General features: G+C 41.1%; 1 protein-coding gene across 1 annotated transcript in view; it reads right to left on the reverse strand.

The window, feature by feature from the left end:
* The window catches only part of PRR5 (proline rich 5), a gene marked incomplete at its 3' end in the record, with an annotated part of 54,324 nt that overhangs the window by 19,613 nt on the left and 12,687 nt on the right, over positions 1-22,024 (reverse strand). The window contains exons 3-6 of the mRNA XM_080364040.1: positions 16,774-16,822; positions 16,036-16,093; positions 11,888-11,979; positions 9,601-9,741 (exon numbers count right to left, since the gene is read on the reverse strand). Coding sequence (XP_080220166.1) covers positions 9,601-9,741; positions 11,888-11,979; positions 16,036-16,093; positions 16,774-16,822 — 340 coding nt within the window. The remainder of the gene's footprint in view (positions 1-9,600; positions 9,742-11,887; positions 11,980-16,035; positions 16,094-16,773; positions 16,823-22,024) is intronic.

The following is a 22,024-nucleotide window of genomic DNA, read 5'->3' on the forward strand; positions in this document are numbered from 1 at the left end:
TTAAGGCCTACTCCAAAATTAAGCCCTAGTTACAGTTCATAAAAAAACTAATTTTAAACAGTGCCCAGGCAGCTACACATGTAAAAAGTAAGTATCTTTTGGAGCAAAAATTAATAGAAGATCCTGTCTTATTTGCAGGGAAACAGAGTAGCAAGAAAGGAGGCTTGCAGATACATGGTGGACTGGTAATAGACGCAGCTGACAGTTCTTTGCTGCTCAAGGAGAGGATATTTAACTGGTTTTATGCAAGAGCCACTCTGAGTACAACAGCTATATTTTGCAAAATACCTTCCTGACAGATTTCAGCCAGGCTAAAAAATGGCTTTTCCTCTTGTCAGCATCTGCTTGGATTGCAGCATGCTTGCTTTTTGCTTTGCATTTGCATCAGAGAGCACCAGAGCACAATCCCCTGCCTAATAACTTCAAACCAGAGGCCTCTGGATCCGTTTTGAAGAGCACCTGAGTCAGCAGCAGTCCCCTCCCCTCCCTGAACCCCGGGCTTGCCCCACCACAGCTCCCACCTTCTTTCTGATGGGTGGCTGCTTCTCAGCAAAACCTCATGGCCATGGCCAGCCGGTTTGCTCGTAGCAAAACCATAAGGTACCAGGGATGCTCGGTGCACCTGCCCACACACCTGACTCACAGGCATGACCTGTCATATCGTTGTCACCTTGCACTGCAGAAGTTTTACTGCAACCACCCGGTAGCTTGCTGGAAAGAGGACAAGGCTCCCAACAGATAATGGTTTAAATCAAAAAAAAACATAACCTGAATCCTGCTCTGTCACATGATTAACTGTTTACCTTTTGATTGCTTGTAATAATCAGCTAGTGGCAAGTAAATGAATTTCACAGCACGTGTTGCATACTGCTGTGCCACATAGTTGTTTCTTCTGCAGCTGCAGCAGAGCTAAGGGTAAGGCTGTGAAATTACTAATAGAAGACAATTAACCCTGTCCACTCCCCATGAGAGAAAGGGTGCCTCTGAGAGACTCTTTTAGTCACTCCCCTATCTTTTGCGGATTGCAACACACAGCCTTTTTATTTTTGGAGGAAATATACCACAAAGCAGTTACCGTCTGCACAAGTCTCTGCCACCAGCCTGGCACACGCTGTCCCCGTGGGCTAGTGGTTCTGGCAGCAGCAACCACAGACCAGGAGAAGAAAGGCTTGGGGATGGGACTTGGGTGGCATTGCAGAGCAGGAGCTTCTACACATTTCACAATTTGTTCCCTTCTCAGTGCACCTTCTGGGGAGAAGGCAGAGGCTAGGACACTTTATATAATCTGTTTCAACCAGCCTGTTGAATTAAATAGAACTATCTCTTCCCATAATAACAAAATTCTACAGCATAGACAACAACACAAGCAAACACCAAAAAAAACCCAGGAGAAATCACTCCTGTTGGAAAGCAAACAGCTGCCAGAGTTGCTTCCGAACAATTAATACAGGAAACTATTCCTTCTGGTCATCTCTAATTATAGGGGACTCTTCAACAAAGCTGCCATTCACACTGGTGTGGGCGAAGGGATCCATGCCTGCAGCTGAGGGGCACCTCCTTTTCAGAGCAAGGAGCACTGGCTGTGCCCCTATCTGTCCCCAGAAAAAAGGGCAGCAGCCTGCCTGCCAGGGAGCACAACCAGCTCCAGCTTTCGCCGCCTATGGGGCAAACGGAGCTTCATAGCATCTACATTTCCACCAGCTGCTGTCCTGGTCCCTGTAACTCGCTCAGGTCATTGCTGCCTCCACGAGGACTTAGCAGTTTGGACATGACATAAGGAAAGGTAAAAGGTGATGAAGCAGCCAGCAAGATGATGGGAAAGGAACCTGTGCCACCAGCAAGCAGGGATGTCTCAAGAAGCAGGAGGAGAAGGGGCACATGGGCTGACTCTGAAACCTCCTGGTGGGAAGCTTGGCCTGACAGCCCTGTGCTCAGCTGATCTTTAGGCGTGGTGAAGGCAGGAGCACCGCGGTACCTGCACACAGAACTATCCAACCTGCTCTGCACCCAGCTGCAGCTCTGGACAGATCTCACAGAATGGTTGGCGTTGGAAGGGACCTCTGGAGATCAACTAGTCCAATCCACCTGCCACCCAGAGATTGTACAGGAATGTGTCCAGGTGGGTTTTGAATACTTCCAGAGAAGGAGACTCCACAACCTCTCTGGGAAGCCTGTTACAGTGCTCTGGCACCCTCAGAGTAAGGAAGTTTCTCCTCATAATCAGATCTGAATGGAAACCCCCATTTACTTGTCTACAAAAAACAGGAGGAGGCCTATGTATGCAACACTATGAAACAACTCTGCACAGTCTTTTTGTTGGAAATCACTTCTGCCCTTCTTCTTGTGAATAGGGCTGGGTAGATCCCAGCAGGACAGAACAGGAGGTGCTGCACCAGAAACCCCGAACACAGCACTGGCTGACCTTGCTACCTGCATGGACACAACCCAGTCCTGGAGAACAAACGTCCTCCCCGTTTGTGCGAAAACCGACAGATACCACCGATGGTGCTGGTGGCACCGGGGACAGTTCCCACATCTATGGTCAGCCATAGGAGCTGAGAAGTGACTGCCACCTCTTGGGAAATACCCTGTAGAGCCCTGGGCAATTCAACAGCTGCGACTCCCTGGTGGCTTTGTCTACCTGGGGACACTCAAGAAAATTAAATAATATTCACTAAATTAATAACAGAAAGCCGTTCAGATAAATTGTTCTTAGGCCTCTGATGTAGAATTGAAGTGTCATTAATTTAACTCACCTCCCTTCCTAGCCCTTTAATTCTCAGAGTGAGCATCCATACAGAGTTTTAATGAGGTTTAATTAATCTTCTTTAAAAGGTAGCTTAGATTAACTTTCTTATGTTCCCCCTGTAGACAACCCATGAATTACAGTATTAAAGCACCCTGCCTCAAAGGATTCTTGCACCATGGGAACATTTCTTGCTCAGAGTTTTTCAACAATCAAAATTTCTATGGTATCTTTTATGTTAGTTTTAGTCTACTGGCCCAAATAGGTCCATAAAATATTTTTGTATGAACTAATGCCATTAGTGAAAACTTTTTCCCTCTAACTCAATAAAATTATAGGGTCTGCAGGGAAATTCTAATTCAAGTTAAGAATGAATTTACTAATCTAACTCTATTTTGTTATGGATTAAGGATTTACCTACCAATGAACTTGTACTGGTTTTAACAGGCCAGTTTCATTAATGGAGGCCAACTCAAGGAGACAGACATATTCTAGTAAGGAGAACCTGGTTTAGTCAAGGTTAAACATGTACCTAACTGACTTGAGCAGAAACAACTCACTCTTAGGTTGCACAAGTAAATTATTGTGGGCTAAGGCAGCCTCAGGTGCCGCAGGCAGCAGCTGCACCGTAACTCCTTGCACGTCCACTCCAGCCCCAAGGCAAGTGTTGGGTAATTTGAAGGAGGACAAGTCAGTACCTCTCACCCACCACAGCACAAGACAGCAAATGGGCAGTACCTGCAGACGAGGTGACAGATGGTAACAGCATAATTCAGGGCAGCCCAGAATACTGCTGCTGTGTTCAACCAACTCTGTCTGAAGCCACACCTTTGGTTAACTAACTGGCACCTTTCACAGAAGCGGCATTTTCCTTAATGCAAGGTACTCTTTAAAACACACTATGACCGTACGCAGGGAGTTTGAGCAATGCAAACTGCCTTCTAAAACAATTGTGTTTAATTGGTATGGTTGTAGTCACGTTCCCTTGAACACAGTCTTTCTGTTAAGAGGATGGACAAGATGCCCATTTGAATTACTCCATCATGATGTTCATGAGAGAGGTTTATATATAACAAAGAAAAACAACTACATCATTTTACATTGCTTTCCTGTTTTTCAGCTGCTTAAGGTTATAGAAGTGACAACATGTAGTGTTGTCAAGTATGTTGAGAGCTAGTTTTGGAGAGTAATCACTATCAATCCAAAATCTGTTCTTTTCATATGGCAATGGATTTTCACTGGCCTTAGTTACAAAGAGGGTTCACATGAGTGCAGATCTCGCAAGGCCTGCGGTGCAGAAATGCTGGCTGCCTTGGAGTTACTATTGAAAAAGCCCCCTGTCAGTCAGGCTTTCGGAAGGGGTAACAGCAACCACGCTCGCTCTCCTTATCTCTGCCCCTAGAGAAAACACACTTGTGGTGAACTGTGAAATAGATGCCAGGTAGAAACAGAGCTAAAAACATTATAGAGGGAAAACACCTCTGATGCGGTTTCCTTCTTTAAGCCTGCAGCTTGTAAATGGAAAATGTATAGCTACTGATTGTCACTGACTGATGTCCTTACCGCTTACACCAAGGTCCCCAGCAATGGCAGGGCAATTGCTCCTGACTGGCATGCAAGCAAGCGAAGGTGGTACTTCAGTTAGCACAAATAGTGTACTTAGCACTCCCACCTGGTACCATTGGGCTGACCAAAGTGTCGGCACCGCTGTAAAGTAAATTTAGACCTTTCTAGTTCCCCTGTGTTGCACTCAGGCTACTGCTGCTGCCATTTTTTTTGAACTCTCCGGACACTTACCAGCTTCTTGTCTCATTAACACAGCACATGCCAGTCTGCTTGAGGCAATACTCCAATATGTAGATGAAATAATTATAGTGTTTTTGGTGCTTCCATGAAGAACCGATTCCCAGCACCAGAATACAAAGAAATTCAAAATCAAACATGCCAAGTACTCCTCACTAGCAAAAAGGTCAAGATTTTCTTTCCACAGGATCTTTTTCCTACAGCAAATGAATGTTATGCCTTGTTAAAAATCACGGCAATACAAATTCATTCCAGGATAACAAACCTGTGTCAATTTAATTACTGCAAACTGCATTTGCTGATAGAGACAATAAATAAAACAGAATAAGATAAGAGGACATTGCTTAGAACTGAAGCCTTGTTTCTACAGAATACTCACAGGTGTAAATAAGAAGGGCCAGATTATCAGTTTCCCTATGTCAATACAAAGCAATAGAAAACTCTTCCCTTTGTGTCAGGCAATGTCCCAGCTGTAAGATTTCTTACCTGACTCCTTACATGCCTATGGGGCAGATACAGACAAGCTACTCTTTCACTAGGAAAGAAGAACACATTTATGCACAACACAGGGGAAGCACAGGTTTTTGATATGGTGATTTACATTTAAATACGGTCTACAATACATTTATTTATGGGTTTCTGATTTTTGTGGAAGAATTGACCCGAGTTGACACACATTGCAGAGTTAAAGCACATTTGTCATTCCTCGGGCAGGACCCTGCAGTTTTCAGGTAGAAAACGGTATCTTGTTTTTAACCACTACACTGTCTTTGGTTTGCTGTGTGGCTACTGACATGGAAAAAACAGCACTTTTTGCACTTGCTTTCAGCTCTTGCAAGGTGCTTTTCCACCCTGTTAAAATGCAAGGAGCTGAATCTATGTTTAGGAACTTCCCAGAGATAACAAATGGGTCCCACCAGGCAGTTTTATGTATTTATCTTCCTCTACAGAGAAAGACAACAGGCAAGGTAGTTCAAATGAAGCTCAGATAAACCAAAAAGGAAACCACAGGTTTTATTTTTCTCTTCAGAGCTTCACTAAACATGTGAGGCCTCATCCCTCAGCATGAGAGATATTGTGGTGTGCTTTTCTAGGGTTTTTAAATACTTTGGGTCACCTGGAGATTCTGTGCACTCAATCATGATGTTATGCAAAAGATACAGATAAAAACTCTTTAATTCTTCTTTTCTGACTTTCTCAGACTTCAGTAGAGATACCTGGATATATGATGTTCCAGCTTCAGTCTTTGACAAAATGTTTTGGCAAATAAGTCTGATTGTTTACCCCCTGGTGGTAGGTTTACTTTCTTTGGTCCACAGAGCATAAGGGAGAAAATTATTTTCTAATGTCTCCTTCTCTTTATCCCTCTCCCTCCAGCTTCCTAATTCCACCCAAAGAGAAAGGTCATTGAGGCGAGACTGACAGCTCAGTGTAGTTACCTGAGCTCCTGCACGCCTCTCTGTGCTGAAAAGCAGTCTTAATTCTTCTTTTACTTCCCTCAATCATGACTCTGCTCTTGAAGGACCTAAAAGTTAAACAGGAGCAGCCTGGAGGCACTTCCAGTCATGTTGCCAATAAGTGACCACAAAGGATTAACGTTCCAGTTTGTGCTCTGTAACCAGGTTGGTCTATGCTGGCAACAGAAAGTTAGAGTGGTATAAGGCGCTTCTTCCATGCCATGGTAAAACTCCCACTGACTTCAACAACATGAGAACATCACTCCTTCCTCAGGTTCTGGGGGAACCCTTCTTCCCCAATAGATTAACTGTCTTGTAATCAGTCCAGGTTACAGCACTAGAGAGATGCAGAAATGGCTGTACTGGATTGGAGCACCCAAGCCTAATAATTAACCTGAGGAATACTTTCTGGTCCTTTAAATGGGGAGTATCTTACAATAAAGCTTCAGATGTACAATCTGCTATTAAAATACTTGTAACAGCTTCATCTCAGAAACTGAGGTTCTTCTTTCCTTCAAAGGCAGACTGCAGAGAGAAGTTATGAGATTTTCCTTCCCCCTCACCCCTTTTTTTAGAAAAAATCTTTGATGTCTTAGATGCAAAGAAAGGGAGTTATCTGGCTCTCTCGGTACATTGTGAGGTATGTGTCAAGTTGGTGATCCCTTCTGTCCCTATCCATATCCTCTGTCATGTCACTGTATGCCAGAGGACTGGTGTGGGTCCTGTATCCCATGCTAGAATATTAAATGCATGGCTGGTAGGCATACTTCCAGCAAATAGTTTACTCTAGACAGGATGAAAGATTTGATGCAAAGAAGGAAAATCAATCACCCAAGCAATGAAGCAAGAGGCTCAACTTCACTTCAGGCCCATTTATTCAGGAGGTCTTTGGTAGGGACTATTTTATTCTCCACGCCAGCATGCAGCTAGCTGAGCAAGCAAGGAATGCATGCAACTTGCAACAGGTCAGTAACTTCCCAGAGGTCAAGGAAATTGCTCACATGCTGAAGCCAACCCACGCTCACATAAAACATGTGCTTACGGAGCTTTGCTGAATCAGCATCTACCTTCTGAATAAGGTCCAAGGATTGCTGTAGCTTACATTTCCTCTTAAAAAAGCTTCCCTTCCTTTCCCTTCCATAAAGAAAGTTTCTTCTACAAACTGTCAGAGCTCTTCCCCTACACCATAACAAGCTATTACATGAGCAATACCAGATACACCCAGCATTAGTTACCAAATCTCTGCTGCTTTAATCCAGTCTAACAGGACAGACTGCTGTGTGTCAGCATGGGCCTTTGTCAACCTGTGACCTTCAGCTGATGTTACAGCTGCTGTCTTGAAGAACATGACCAACTCCTCAATCATGTAACACAGCTGCACAAGGCTGCCCAGGACAGAAAAGGGGAAATTTAGCACCGGGTTCAACACTTAGTCCAGGGTCCATATCACCAGACTCATCCTCTAGCAGTGGGAACTTGCTGCAGTGTCACTTCTGTTATGGAGGAGACAACCAAGATAGACAGCAATAGGAATTAGACAATGTCCACACCAAGACATCATCTCTCAGTCTGGGATAATACATGCACATAAGACCACCATGTGCTCTTTGGACAGCTGAATTATTCTCTCTGTTTCAGCACTATTCACGTGCTGAGTTAATCTAAGTCAAGGAAATTCCATTATCATGCCATGAATGTATAAAATTTGCTTTTCTTTGACGTGACATTTGAGTTTGGGAAAAAGCCTTTGCTCTGAAATCCAATTATTGACTAACACTGCTAAGTATGTAAATAGCTCATTCCCATATCCTCTTCTGACCTTTTCCTATAATTTCCATTAGATTTTAAATGACAAGTTTGGCAGAGCTATTGCCAAGAAAGGACTTTCACCATCCCCACCACACAACCGTAGTTAACATATGCAGAACTAAATGCCCAGGGGCAAACTGCCTCTTGGTTCCTTATTGATTTCCACCAACAGCTTTGCAATGAGAATGGATTTGGCCTTTTACCCTAAACAGGCATCCACTTTGTTAACACCTCTAGTTGTTGAATAAAGCAGATTTGCAAAGAAACTGTTTCTTGTAGCACTGATTCTGGCAAATATCTCCACATCACCTCCTATGAACTTTCTAAATCAGGATGTTACTTGGTTCCCAGCTCACCACTGAATTCATCCGAAAGCCGGATCCTGCCCAGAGCCAACACAGACTCTGTAAAGAAGAAACCACAAAAAAGCTAGCAGGTCTGTTAGTAACAACACTTCTGAAGCCTGGTTTACAGTGGGCAGTTTACCTTGTGTCTAAGAAGGGATGAGGCCTGATAGACAACCTTCCTGTGATTAAAGTTTTTGCAATGGTACTCTCTCATGTGGAGTCTCTGGTGTCTATTAACACAGCTTGGCTTCACAGTTCAATTACGTGAATTCTTTGATGTCTCATTATGCAGTTAAGCCCATGCTCCAGTTTTTCCCTGAGGCTCCTCTCTCTCCTCTCTCCAGACACTAATTTCCATGAAACTCCTAGGAAATCTTAATATCTCGGATACTGCTGTCATTGTGCCACAATTAGCCAGCAGTTTCAAGAAGCATTTGGCAAGACAGAGGCTAGAGAGAAGGGAGACAAGGGGCAAGCAAGCAGTCCTATCGGATAAGTATCTTTTTCTGAGAAAACTAGGTTAAATACACCATTATATTATATGCCTCAACAAATGTGCACTGTGATAGCAGGGGTGAACACCACTTCTTGACCCAGCAGAGAGAATCTTACTCCTTTCCTCCATTTTTGTCACAGGCCTTTAGATAATACTGCTCTTTAAAACAATTGCAGACACAGAACTAATTCATATTGTGATGAGGAGCAAAGAAATGTTTGAAGTGTAGGAGAAACTATATCCTTCCTATTTGTTTATTAAAAACATCACCAGCCAGGAAAATCTCAACTTCTTCATTCCCCAAGAATCCACTCCTGGCTCTCTCCTTCACTTCTGCCTCATACCCCTTCTCCTCAACACAAGCTCATGTTTTTCTTCAATCAAGAAAAAAAAATCTTAAACTCGCATTTTGTCTGGAATTCCTCTTTTTGTTTCTCCTCACTACCACTAAAAAGAAACAACAAAAAAGCCCTAAGGCAAATACCAGTATCTGTTCTTAATGTTTTTGTATCAACAGCTTTCACAGTACTTGGTTCTAGTGACCAAATGTGACCATGATTCAACCATAAATTCACTTTGTTGCCAACTCCAGATGTGAAGCTTCATATACAGAACTGCTAATGCACAAGCACGTAGTATTTAATGGAAGTTTTGTTATTACCACATACACTGGCGTGCTTGCAATGTTTCGTATTTCAAGGCCCACAGTTTCAAAATGAGTCTGTGCTCTCAGACCCTCTGGATCCTAAGTTATACGGTCTGAACCTCTCCAGTCTCTACTTTTACATATTAGGACCACATTTAATTGCACAGAAGCTCTGACGTTCTGGGTTAAGAAGTTCTTAAATGAATAAGCAAAATCAGAGACTGCTTAAGAATAGTTCAGCAGTACCGTACAGGAAGACAGATAAAGAAAACAGCCTGAGAAAGTAACCAATTTACCTGGAGTATTAACAGCATCTGAATAATAGAAGGTGGAACTCTGGCTCTGGAACGTGATAATGCATCTTCCAATTTAATGTTAAGGGTAATTATATTCCTGAAGTGCAGAAGAGCCAGCTGCCGAACCGAGGGCTCCTTCCCCTTCGAAACAGAAACAAAGCAGTGTGAAAATTAGTTTCAAAAGCCTCAGTCAGAATTCTTTTCTCCACTTCTAAGGGATTACAAGAATGGTAAACCTAAATGAAAAGCAAAGGAAACATAACAAAGGACACAGAACAGCCTACGAGTCTGCAGAGTGAATTTAACTTGGCAGTAATGAATGCTGCACACAGTGACAGTCTAACCCTGTATGAAGATGATGAGGGGTTGGAGTGAGGTGTGGGGGATCATGATCATACCTGAGCACAGGTTATATATGAATATTTTATATTTTAACAGTAATGAAATTTATCATGTTGTTTGTTTTCTTAAAAACAAACAAACAAACAAATGCAGGGCTGTAAAAGGCTTGAATTTCCATTATTTCTCAAGATTTTGAGTACTGGCTGGGTATGATCTTCCCATTATGGCAGGAATCCTGAGACCCACTCCATATGTGGATTCTCCTTTTCTCTACAGTTTGGAACACTTCACTATAAGGCAGGAGCAGAGCTCACGTTTCATATTGCACTTTCAAAGACATCTTATTGCAGTATAAGAATACCTTCTCACCAAACAAAATCTCATCTGAAGAATACAATGCTAGCTCTTCCTGCAGAGATTACCACCACTTGCCTTATGAGGAGTTGAAAAACTGTTGCTGTTTTTGGCATCAAGGTTTTTCCCTTGGGTATTCATGGCTGTACATATATATTCTTGCCTGTAGTTATGAGTGCTGCCAGTCAAATATTAATGCTTCTGGAAGGTCTGGTATTCAGCTGGTATTGACTTATCTTAGTTTGGAATAAAGAACACTGACCCAACCCCACCTCACCCATTCCTTTTCACTTTGTTAATTATTTATACTGAAGTATAGAAGGCCCCAAATCCGTTTCAGTTGCTAATGAACATAATTTACAAGAGCACATAAGCACCAGCTGGGCTTTTGGAAGTAACCTCAGAACATCAGGTACTCAGACCTATTAGAAATCACATGGGACTTAGGGGTCTTAGTCCCTCTTGGTTCCTTTGAAAGTTCAAGCAATATTTTTCATCTAACAGGTGAGGAGACTTGTGTTGCTAAATTATTTCCAAAGGCTTAAGGAACACAACAGTGAAAAGGGGTATTTGGTGCAATTTTCAAAAACATTTGAGTGATTTCTAATTCAGTCAAGTCAGTATGGAAAACTAGGTTGAGAGCCTACCTATATCCTTAGGTTCCGAAATGCCTTGGATTGAAGTTATGTGGCGCTTAGAAAAATCTCCTCTTGTGTTCCAATACTTTTTTTTTAACACCATAGTATGTCTATAGTTTTAAAGTTTCTACTGGTAAGACACAAGTGAACAGGTGAAGTAGCCCTGTATGATTTTAGAGCTCTTCTCTCTCAGAATCAAATTCTGGTAAAGTCACAATTTTTCCACTGAATTCAGATTTCATGCCTTTAATTAGCTGCAGATGCAACTGGTAAAATCAATAACATTTGGATAATCATTTTAGGCATGAAGTCCACTTGGAAAAAGGAGATAAAGTTTCTCCAAATACGTTTAGGCACCAAACTCCCAGTAAAATCTGTAGGCACCTAATAGCAACTCCAAAGTCACTTATATCGCTCTGGTACAGATTTCCAAATCAGATCAAGTACCTATTGTGGATTTAAAATTACTGGAGTCAACTTCTGTGCTCATGTAAACTGGTCTTTTTCCACTGACTATTGCTGTTCATTTATAGTAGGATAGAATTTGACCTTGAAAATACAATTCCTTTTCAAAAGTGGAGATATTTGAGAGATGATGGCAGAGAAGGAAATGCATATATTTAAGTCAAACCAGCTCCACTTATTACAATGTGTGCATATTTTGGTTTATCATTTGTAACCTTTTTTTGACTTTAAGTGTGAGCTGACAGTAGGAGTACCCATCCTCCCTGTACTCCACTCCTGTTTTCAAAGTTCCCCTTCATCTTTTTCACCCAAGCACTTCAAATCCATTTGCATAAGTGATTTATTTGCATGACATGACTATACAGAACAGCTGCACTGGGAGGCTGGCCCAAAGAGAGAGAGTTAAGGTTGCATCAATCTGTTGATGAACCAGTTAAGTTGCTTTTTCCAGTTTTTCAAGATTCTATAGTAACAGAGTAATTTTTCACCTGCACAGGATAGAAAATAGCCTGAAGCATGGGCAGGACATCACTGAAGAAAAAATCCCAGGTTTCAGCTAGGGTATCCAGCAGTTTTTGCCCTGCAAAAATAAAAAACAAACTAGTGAACCGTTTAGGTTGTAATTGGCTAACTGCAAAGACTAAAACAGGCAGGAAACAATGTGGATCTGCTATTATACACAAAGATGAATCACGTAACAGGTACTATTAGCAGTACAGAATTAGTATTCCTTTCGCTGTATGGGATCACTCAGTATTTGTGACCTCCCAGATGACACATCTAATGTTCTTAAGTAAACTCAGAGATCTTGAGGTTAAAGCTTACTCAGAAAAACCCCGTGAAGAATAAAGAATACTAGCCCAGGTTACCTCCTCCTCTTCTTACAGTAATATCTACTGGACATGATTTCAGAGGAAAGCAGCAGCAGAAGAACACAGCAGGATAAACATGAAAACATTCATGCAGAGAAATCTACCCCACCACACTCCCCTCCAAGCCATAGGGCTACACAGCAAGCTGTGTTCTGTGGAGATCTATCCCATCAGATTGATTCCTCAGCTTCCCTGTACTTCCAATTACACAGAAAACCTCACCCAAGATCTGTGGAAAAAGTTCATGGTGTGGCGGCTCTACTTTTTACTGTAACTTTTAAAGGATGCCGTTAAAACATGTTATGACATGAGTCCCCCATGGTCCTCACAGTGAGGCTACCTCCCTCTCTATATCCAGTGAAGACTGGAGATCTGGCCAGGTCCTACAACAAGTTGGACACAGAGTTTCTCACTGAACATTTTGTAAAACACAGAGGCAAATGCAGAAGCTGAGATCTACAGGACAGGAAGCCTGGCTTGATAGCTGAATGCTGGCTTCAAACCCATGGTTCCCCAAAACAGCCTGTGTGACCTTGGGTGAGCTCTTCAGCATCCCTGTGCCCCTAACCCAACTGTGAAATGAGGGCAATGCCACTGCACCTCTGCCAGCAAGTATTATGGAGATAAATACATCGATAATCATGAGGCATTCAGACAATAAAATACATCTATCAAGAAGGAAATTCAATAGCAATCCATCAATATTACTACTGGTGTCAGAACCAGATATTACTCTTAATTTTGGTTTTACAGCATTACTTAGGGCCTTGGCCAGGGAACATTATGCCCGGAATTGCACACACGTCACAAAGAAACTCTGCATTAAAGTATCTACACTTCCAAGTTAGTCAAGTGCCAGCCTTTATTATGGGATACTTGATTTCCCTGCATTTTTAAGCACATGACAAAGAGCACCAGCTCTGGCCAATCTGCAACTCCACATTTTTCCTGGGCTGACAACTTTAAGTGCTTTCAGTAACAAATGTGGACCACTGTGCTATACTGCGGCTGCTGGCTTGTGAACCACACCAAGGGCTTCAATCCTGCACCACCAGGCAGGAGTTCTCCTTGTCCTGCATACTCATGCACAAGACTGAAAAGGGTGTTCTCAGTTTCAATGTTTTAGAATTTGTCTTGCATTAATTGTAGTGAAACAGTGGGGACCCAGGTCCAGAATTTCCTAGCAGCTATAGCAGTAATAATAATAATGATAAATATGGTTGCATTAACCTCCATATACCAGTGTCCAAAAAACTGAAGCGTTTCAAAGACATAACTCAGATCATGAAGGAGAAGCCCAACCGCTCTATGCCTTGAGGGCAGAGTTTTAAAAAGACTTAAATACGTTAGTTGCCCACAAGTTGAAGTGGAAACTAAGCCTTTACAAATTTGGCTCCAGATGTGGGTGCTGAACATTGGACCTTTTCAAACCGTGCTGCTGGAATATCATGAAGTCAAATTACCCTGATGAGATGAACATGACTTTACTGTCACACACTCCTTTCATCTTGTGGGCAGCTCGTTTTGCGAAGTGATGGATTTCTGTACAGCAGCTCAGAAAGGCTGCAGAGTTAACTGCTAGGTACACCTCTTACTGGGGGCTGTGAAAGAATTCCTATGGTTTGTTAATCATGAGCATCTTTCACACGGAAGAACGTGACTTCCATGTCCTTTCAAGAATACATTTGTTGTACTGGTAGGAAATGCTCCCTACATTTACCATAAGCATTTGCTGGATTCCAGGAAGTGGGGTTACTCTAAATGCTCATTTTAATGAAGGACAATATAGTCAATTTTGTATGACATAAAAATACATGCAGTACTTTTCATAGTGCTTATAAAAGCTAATTGAAACTCCTGAAATAAGTATAAGAATTTTAAAAAATCAGCATTTCAAAACCTCTTGCAGGACAAAAACCCCTTCGAAGTGTGCTCTGAAGTGATCTTCTTCCTCTTTTGAAAACTTTGACACCAACTCAAACTACGGGAAACTCAAACTACGGGAAACTCAAACTACGGGATGCAGGACAACCTGAGATTTGAGGGCAGGACGTCTGCTGCAGGCCCAGGAAGGGAGCCCTACTCAGAATGGGAGCTCCCAAGGTTTCCGTGCTTCCCACTTTGTCTTGGGTGTTTTGGGAGCCATGGGGTCACTGACTACGGGATGAACTCTGGCGTGCTACTGCTTCTGATGCCAGGAGACCCGAACTACAACCTTGGAAACTCACATCCACCAGCAGCTCCCCAGGCAAGCTACCAGAAAGCTGCCTGTCAGAAAGAACTCTGCCTCTGAATGAGATTCCTAAATCACAGCCGCCCTTCTGTAACTTGCCAGTTTTACTGAGCTGACATTTCCAAGGTTGGACTTGGAAAAAACGTGACTGATTTAATCTTCACCTTAACAGCATTTCTCACCATCATTTAACAGGTAACCACAAAATGACAGACCAAATTCAAAACCAAAATAAACTTAACCACTTGCTGAAATTTTGTATTTGCTAAACATGGTCATAGATTTGAAAGCCACTTAGTAGTCTCAGATTTTAATTTTTCATCTCACAGCTTTGATCTCAAACATCAGAGTATTTTTGATTTTCAAGCTAGTAAAAACAGAAGAAAAAGGAGTTGGACTTTGGTAGGTCTCTCCATCTGAGAGACTTTCGGTACTTAAAAATCAACTTCCTTTGTCATTTGCAAAGCAGCTATGAAGGTCTCAAGATATTCACAGCTCCCCTTGTGCTCTTCAAACTGTTATTTTATAAAACTAAGGAATTTTTAGAAGAGTTTGGAATTTGAACAGTATTTTTTTAATGCGAAATTTGTTCCTTTTTTGCAATGTTCAGGGCTATCGTCTTTTCGTGAGAAAAGCTGGGTCCCACAGCACCATCTTAATCTGATCAACTGTACTGTCAGTAGTGAAAGGTCATATTTAGGATTTACAGATAGCTGAAATGAACAGAAATGTTTGTCTCCAGGCTACTGCTTAAACAGTATATTTAGACTAAGTGGTATTATGACTGCAGCTTTGGAAAAGGAAAGACACATTTCTTTAAAATTGCCTCAAGACTCTCCAAAGATCTTCAGACTATGTGCACGGGCAATAATTCTTGAAGATATTCTGAAACCATTTCACCCTCTGATGTTGTATGCCTACACACAGGACAAAACAGTGTATTTAACGGCATATCTAAATGCTACACAACAGCACGGGACAAAAAATGAGCGTGACCGTAAAATGACACATCGAGTGGAAGATATCCTTGATGTCTACTTCCATAAGGTGACACCTCCAGAAGGTGCAGACAGATAAATGGGGCCTTGACTGTAAAAAAAGAGACAGTGTCTGACCTCGTTTAAGTAAGCATGAATCCAGAATAAATCTTAAAACAACCTACAGCATTATTTTGGACTTAGCCAGACACTTCACGTGATTTGGATCTTAGTGCTTAGTTTTTTGTTTATTAAGATATCTCACTCTATTTTTCCGATTTTCCTTAACATTGAGCAGGCTACAATTGAAGGAGAAGGAAGTGTTCATGCTGGAGGTCATTTTTCCATTACTCCCTCGCTGCTGCTCTAGGCAACCACCTCTCCTTGATGAAAGCCAATGGAACACCAAGGCAGGACACAACAGACTACAGGAATGAATTGATACAAACTAATCCAGCCTCAGGAAGATAGTGGAAAGGACCACACTACCTTCAGAATGCATTTGCTAAAACTCCTGTGACAAACATAGACAGCCATGTCGAAATCCAATTTACCTTCATAAAACCGGATCTTGTCCCTTAGGATCACCATGCCTTTTGTGAGCAGCTGATTCTGTAAATAAAATAAAAACTACCTTTACTCAATTCTGTACTTCCCTACAGCCATCATATTTCACATTTTGTTCATTCTTAACTTTTGACAGTACAGGGGCTCTTTTATTTTAATGATCAATCATTAAAGGATGCCTCCTGTGTCTGTCTTGCTAAAATCACTTGGGACACTTGTGAAACTACGATATAATCACCTGCTGCTTTCAGGATACAGTATGTATTCTGTGCAGTCCAAAGTGCTTCTCAAACTTCAAATGGCTGACTCATGACAAGCGTACTCTTTTTTGGAGAAGCAGAAAGAATAGTGCTTCAATGGATGGTGTGTACTTACTACTAAATGTCTTTCCTATTAACTACTACAATTAACTTAACTGTTTTACTCAGGAACTTAAATTTGAAATTAAAAGAGAATGTCTAAAGTCTACCGAAAGACAGCAATGTCATACAGAGACACAGTGACTGCACAAATCTTCCACGGCTTGGGCTTTCACTATCTAACTAACTAACTACATATATAAAATCCAAATCTCATTAGCCCATAAATGACAGAACACAGAGAAGTCAAAGGACATCTCTGAATGGTTTCAAAGAGCTCCAAATCGGCACTTTGAGTGGGTGAAATGATTTAGCTCAGTAGTGTATAACAAAATCTGATTTAAATGAAAGAAAACACACGCTTACCTGTAGATATTCAGTGAAAAAGGATCCCAGTTCTGTTTTCAATAATTGCCTGTATTAAAAAGAATAAGAAACTGATCTGTGTAACGAGCAAAATGTATTTAGCTGTGCACTGCACAGAAAAGGGAATGTCACTAGTAGCAAAATATTTTAATATGAGCACAGAAACTGTCAATAATACCCGACGACAAATAGGACAAACAGGATCAACAATACCAAGACTCCCAACCAGCATTTCTGTGTTGAAAAATATCTGCTGTGCTTTTAGATGGCTCAGTTGCACGAATACAATATGAAGGGAAATTGAGAATTTGATGAAAAGAGGATGTTTTCCATCCTACATCCAGTGTTTTTAAAAATGCTCGAGTTGCTCTCCTGCTGTGCCAGGGTGTTGCAGACGTGGGAGAGCTCCTGGTGCTCTCTGCCCACCCATGGGTCTGAGCCAAAACCCAAGCAAGTGACTTGGCTGACGTGTGTTCAGAGCCAAATCATCTCTGTCTTGTGTCAGGTAAAAAAACTCGAGCCAATACAAAACGTTTATGGAGAAAAACCTGCAGCAGGATGATATTCTGTGGGTTTTGTTGCAGGTATGAAACTTGGGCAGTTTTCGCTAAAAAGGTCACAATCTTCCAGTCAGGAGACCCATGACAGCTGAAGTTTCATATGGTTTCACTGAAAAAGCAGGTAGGAATTTAACGGTTCCACCTTTCATGATTCCTTTACTCTTGAACCTACAACGCAATCTCAGAGGGCAAACCAAGCCCATAGGCAAAGGATTCCCCTGAACAACTCCCAGATTCAGAAACTGAATTCAACCCGACACTTGCATTCAGACAAAACTCAGTACATTGCTAAAGAGCTGTATGTCACTGAAGTCTCACATCTTGGATGCTGGATGTACTTCTCTGCACTCAGGTCACTATTTAGATGCATCGATGAGGGCTCAGACCTTGTAAAAATCTAGCCCTAGCTGGGTTTTCTGAACATCTGCAAATGTGGCGTGGAGCTCTTTTGAAAACTCATCCCTGTGTGACCACCTCAGGTCCCATGAAGAAATAAGATCAAATTAGACTTAAAATCTAAACACACACTTCAGTTAGGGTAGTTATGTAAATTATATGGTCAGTAGCATGTTATCATCTACCCCTTTGGGTTATGTCTTTAATGAACAACTAATTAATCAAATTATTTAACCAGTCAACAAACACACGTCTGGTTTAAAAATTTTAGCATTTCCCTATGCTCCATGAGAAGGTCTGCAGGAGTTGGATCTGATGTTTTTATCACCACATGCTTCAGCACAGCCTCTTGAGATCTTCTGGAAATTCAGGGAAAGGAGGTGCAGGTCAACCTTTAGGAGGCCAAAATACAACTTCTTTTGTATTGTGGACAGCACATGTTCACAATGACATAGCACATAGCACCCTGTGGAAACACTGTAGCCATAAATGAAACTTAAACAAAAGTAAGAGGGTTTTCAGATGCTCCTGAGCATCAAAATCCTTCTCAGCTATAAACCTGATTAATTCAGAAAAACTATCTATGGACAAAAATTTTCAAAGCCAGCCCAGGCTTTAGCTGTAGGTCTCTCATTGCCACGAATGGCCACTATATGGCTGGCCCCATTGGCACGCTGTTGCCACACATGAGAGGACAACCCTTGCAGCTCCATTCTCTGTGGCGCCCACTGATAAGCCCTTGGCAGGGGTTAAAATCCACCTCCCCCACAGATTCTTAAAGCTTTAAGAGTGCTCATGAGCCCCCACTGCAAGAAGTACAAGGATGCTACAGTTAAATTGTGCCTTGCTCACTCAAAATGAAAATTTGATATCCATGTGGCATGATTATTTTCTGGATTGCAAGAGATAGCACTAAAAGTTTTTCTTTTAACATGGACAGATAAGCCATTTTTAGGTTAAAATAACAAGAAAGTGGCAGTTCTGAATTCAGCTATGACAGAGACAATTTATCCCCATATATCTCTTAGGGCCACTGTTTAAAAAAATACTGATACTTTATGCTGACAAGTTTTGCTTAATTCTCTACCCTCTCCTCAAGCCCGCAGCCCTTTGAAGTCTAGAACTGGATTCCTCATACTCTTGAACAGGTGATTTGCAAATACTTTCTCTTTTCACATTTTAGGTTCTACTGATAATTCCTGGCATTTAGGGCAAGAAATACAAAATTATGTTCTACTTATCTAATAACTAGCCCTCTGATGAAACAAAATCCCACCACATTTCCATTTTCTCGGATGCAAATGAACTAAACAACCAGCCTGTGGTTAATGATATGCACTGGACTGCACCACACCAAGCAGCGTTATGGCTACATTAGCATCTCTGTTTACAGGGTGGACAAAGAACTGACAGCACAATTAATGCATCTTGCTCTTTGAATCCCTAATAATATAGATAGTTCACACTGCTTAACTAATTTCTCGTGAAACAGTGAGGCCCTCAGGCTACATCACAACACTGGTGTTTGATGTTCTCTGTAGCCATATTCATTCAAAATAGATTCACAACAAAACTGGATCCAAAATATTGCCTGCATTTATTTATTTTTTTTTTATCCTTGCTTAGTTTCCTTTAACAAAAATCAGGTAAGTTGTCACCTGTTAGATCCTGGATAATTCAGATTACTGAATAACCTTATCTGGATATCCGGACATCATGGTGGAATCCAAGTAAAAATCTGATTAAACCTAAAAGAAAACCCTGATAAGATAGCAGAGCTCTTTTCAAGCACATCTGATTTTGAAGCCAGTCATTTTGCACTCTCATGAAGCCTGTATATCATTGGTATCAGGTTTCATTGCCTATTTAATGACTTCATAAATTAAGGTGATAATATAAATTCACATAAAATATGCTAAAATACCTCCTTACTTTTTTGTATCTTCCTGCAGCCACTACTCTGGTTCACTTTGAAATTAACTCTTGCAACATTACTCAGAATGGCAAGTCAAACACTGTAAAATATCCATTAAATAAAGTTAAATGAAGCAAATGGAAACAAGTGATTTTACTAGACTTGAACTCTTGCTACAACAGAGGAAATGCCACTAAAATGTGCTTTGTTTCCATCAAATCAGTATCCTGAAACTCAGAAAAGAGGCAGCTATAAATATGTATTAGCTTTAATACAGGACATCCTGCTTCCACTGTGTTTCCCTTTCCTTCTTTTTCTTCTTTGATTTACAAGTGGTGTAAATAAACACTTTGAAATGACATATGGTGCATGAAATGAAAAAGGAAAAAACACTATATGCTGACTAATATAATACACATACATCAAAAGAAATACTAAACAGTAAGTATTGGCATATAGATTTTTATTACCTGACTTTTGCATCAATCCCCTATTAAATCACCAAGTAAGGGCTCAGAAGAAGTAATGTACAGAACATATGTTGGTGACACTTCCAGTTACTGGAGTATCCTCTCACCACCATACTGTACTTCATTAGCTTTAGCAGAGAGTTAAAGCAATATGAAAGACACTGAAGTCACACATTGATTTTACCAGTAGTAAGGCTTCTGAACACTATGTCACTCCATTTTAAGGCCACTTTCTAATGCCAGAGGAATGCAAAAATGGTGTCAAAAGGCATTGGTGTAAATGAGTGGCAACTTTTACAAGCCAAAGCTAGAAGAAAAGTAAATGGGACTGTACAGATTTGTACCCAGGGATGTTTTCTTAAATAATCAGCGCATACATAATCAGGGTTCAAAGCCTCGACATGTGTGTTTAGAAAAGGAAGTTAAACGTATTTGTTTGCATGTATGTGACATCCAGTATTTGAATATACGTGACATTCCTGAGTTAAAACGATGGTGTGCAAATACTGCAGGCATAACGTAACTGTTCAAATATTTATTCTTGGTCTGTGAATCAGCTTGGATATTCAAAGTTCAATTATCAGATGTATCCCAGAATATGCTCTAATTAAAGTGGTAAAATAAAATAACCTATTTTACTGTCCTGCAATTGTTGAAAACAGTTACCAATAGTAGCCATTTACCTGAACAGTTCCACACCCAAATTCTGTCCAGTGGAAATAATGACTACTTGTTTCTTTTTATTTATGTATTTGTGGGGAAAATACATCTAAAGCAATCATAAGGCAAATATACACTTGTTCTGCTTCTGAGGTCATGTTTATGAATCAGATATTTTTGCATTCAGTAATAACATTAACCCAAAGAAAGTTATTTTGAATCAAATAACGTTAGTAGTAAGTGAGATATTTTTGGTATGTGTCAAATCAGTAATTTCTTAGTTAGGTATTGAGCTGAATTTAAGTGAGGAAAAAGGGCTTTGGTTGCAAAGAAGTCAGAAGGCCCTAAAATGCTACTGACTGTGGTTGGCAGTAAAATGAAGCATACAGCATACAGTACAGTCACTTCTGGAAAGAGGCTGTGGCTGGATGTGTGAACATGCATGTTTAAAAAAGTGCCACTACTATGCCCTCCTCTAGAGACAGATCTTTTGGCTGTTGTGTCCTCTTCACCCATTGGCAGTTTTATCATCTTAGCTTTTTTTCTGTGAATGAAGCCAGTGGGACACATTGGAGAAGCTTCACAAAAAACAAACCTCAGAGTTGTCACCGAGAGCATGGGCAGCTTTTGGCAATAAATTAGAAGGTTGTTCGTGCCAAGTCGAAGGGAAGAGGGAACAACCTCAAGGCAGCAGTAGACAAGAACCAGTCTTGAAAGTCATGCTGTACCTTGCCAAATGCTTGTTCATCCCAGGAGAGTTATGCTGCTGATGCCTCATTTGCAGCTTTCTAGATTTCAAAATATTTTGTCCATCAGCTCAGGTATGAGTCTGCTTCTCCCAGAAGCAGAGAAAAACTAAGCGCTCAGCCAAGATAACAACAAAGCAGTGTTATCCTTACCCTAACAAAAAGAATGGGCCTATCATGCAGCAGAAAAGCCCATCAAAAAATGGAAGGAAAATCAATCTATTTGTAGTCAGCTCGCCTGTTCGGCTGCCTGGGATGTTGCAATAAATTCAAAACAACTATATTAGTAATCATAATCATTGTGCAGAGTTTATACTCAGGTAAATGAAAGCAAAAACTGGGCACAATTCACCAAATACCAGCTATCTGTCTTCTATTTGTTGGTTCATACAAGATTATATTTGTCTCTGTCACATCAGCAGAAAAATTTTTCCTCTTCTGTCCCTCACCAGCAGATGAGCATCCTGAGGCAAATGCACTGGGCCAGGAAATCTCAGCTCAGAA

The sequence above is a fragment of the Nesoenas mayeri genome (assembly GCF_963082525.1).
Source record: "Nesoenas mayeri genome assembly, chromosome: 1".
In the NCBI taxonomy this organism is placed as follows: Eukaryota; Metazoa; Chordata; class Aves; order Columbiformes; family Columbidae; genus Nesoenas; species Nesoenas mayeri.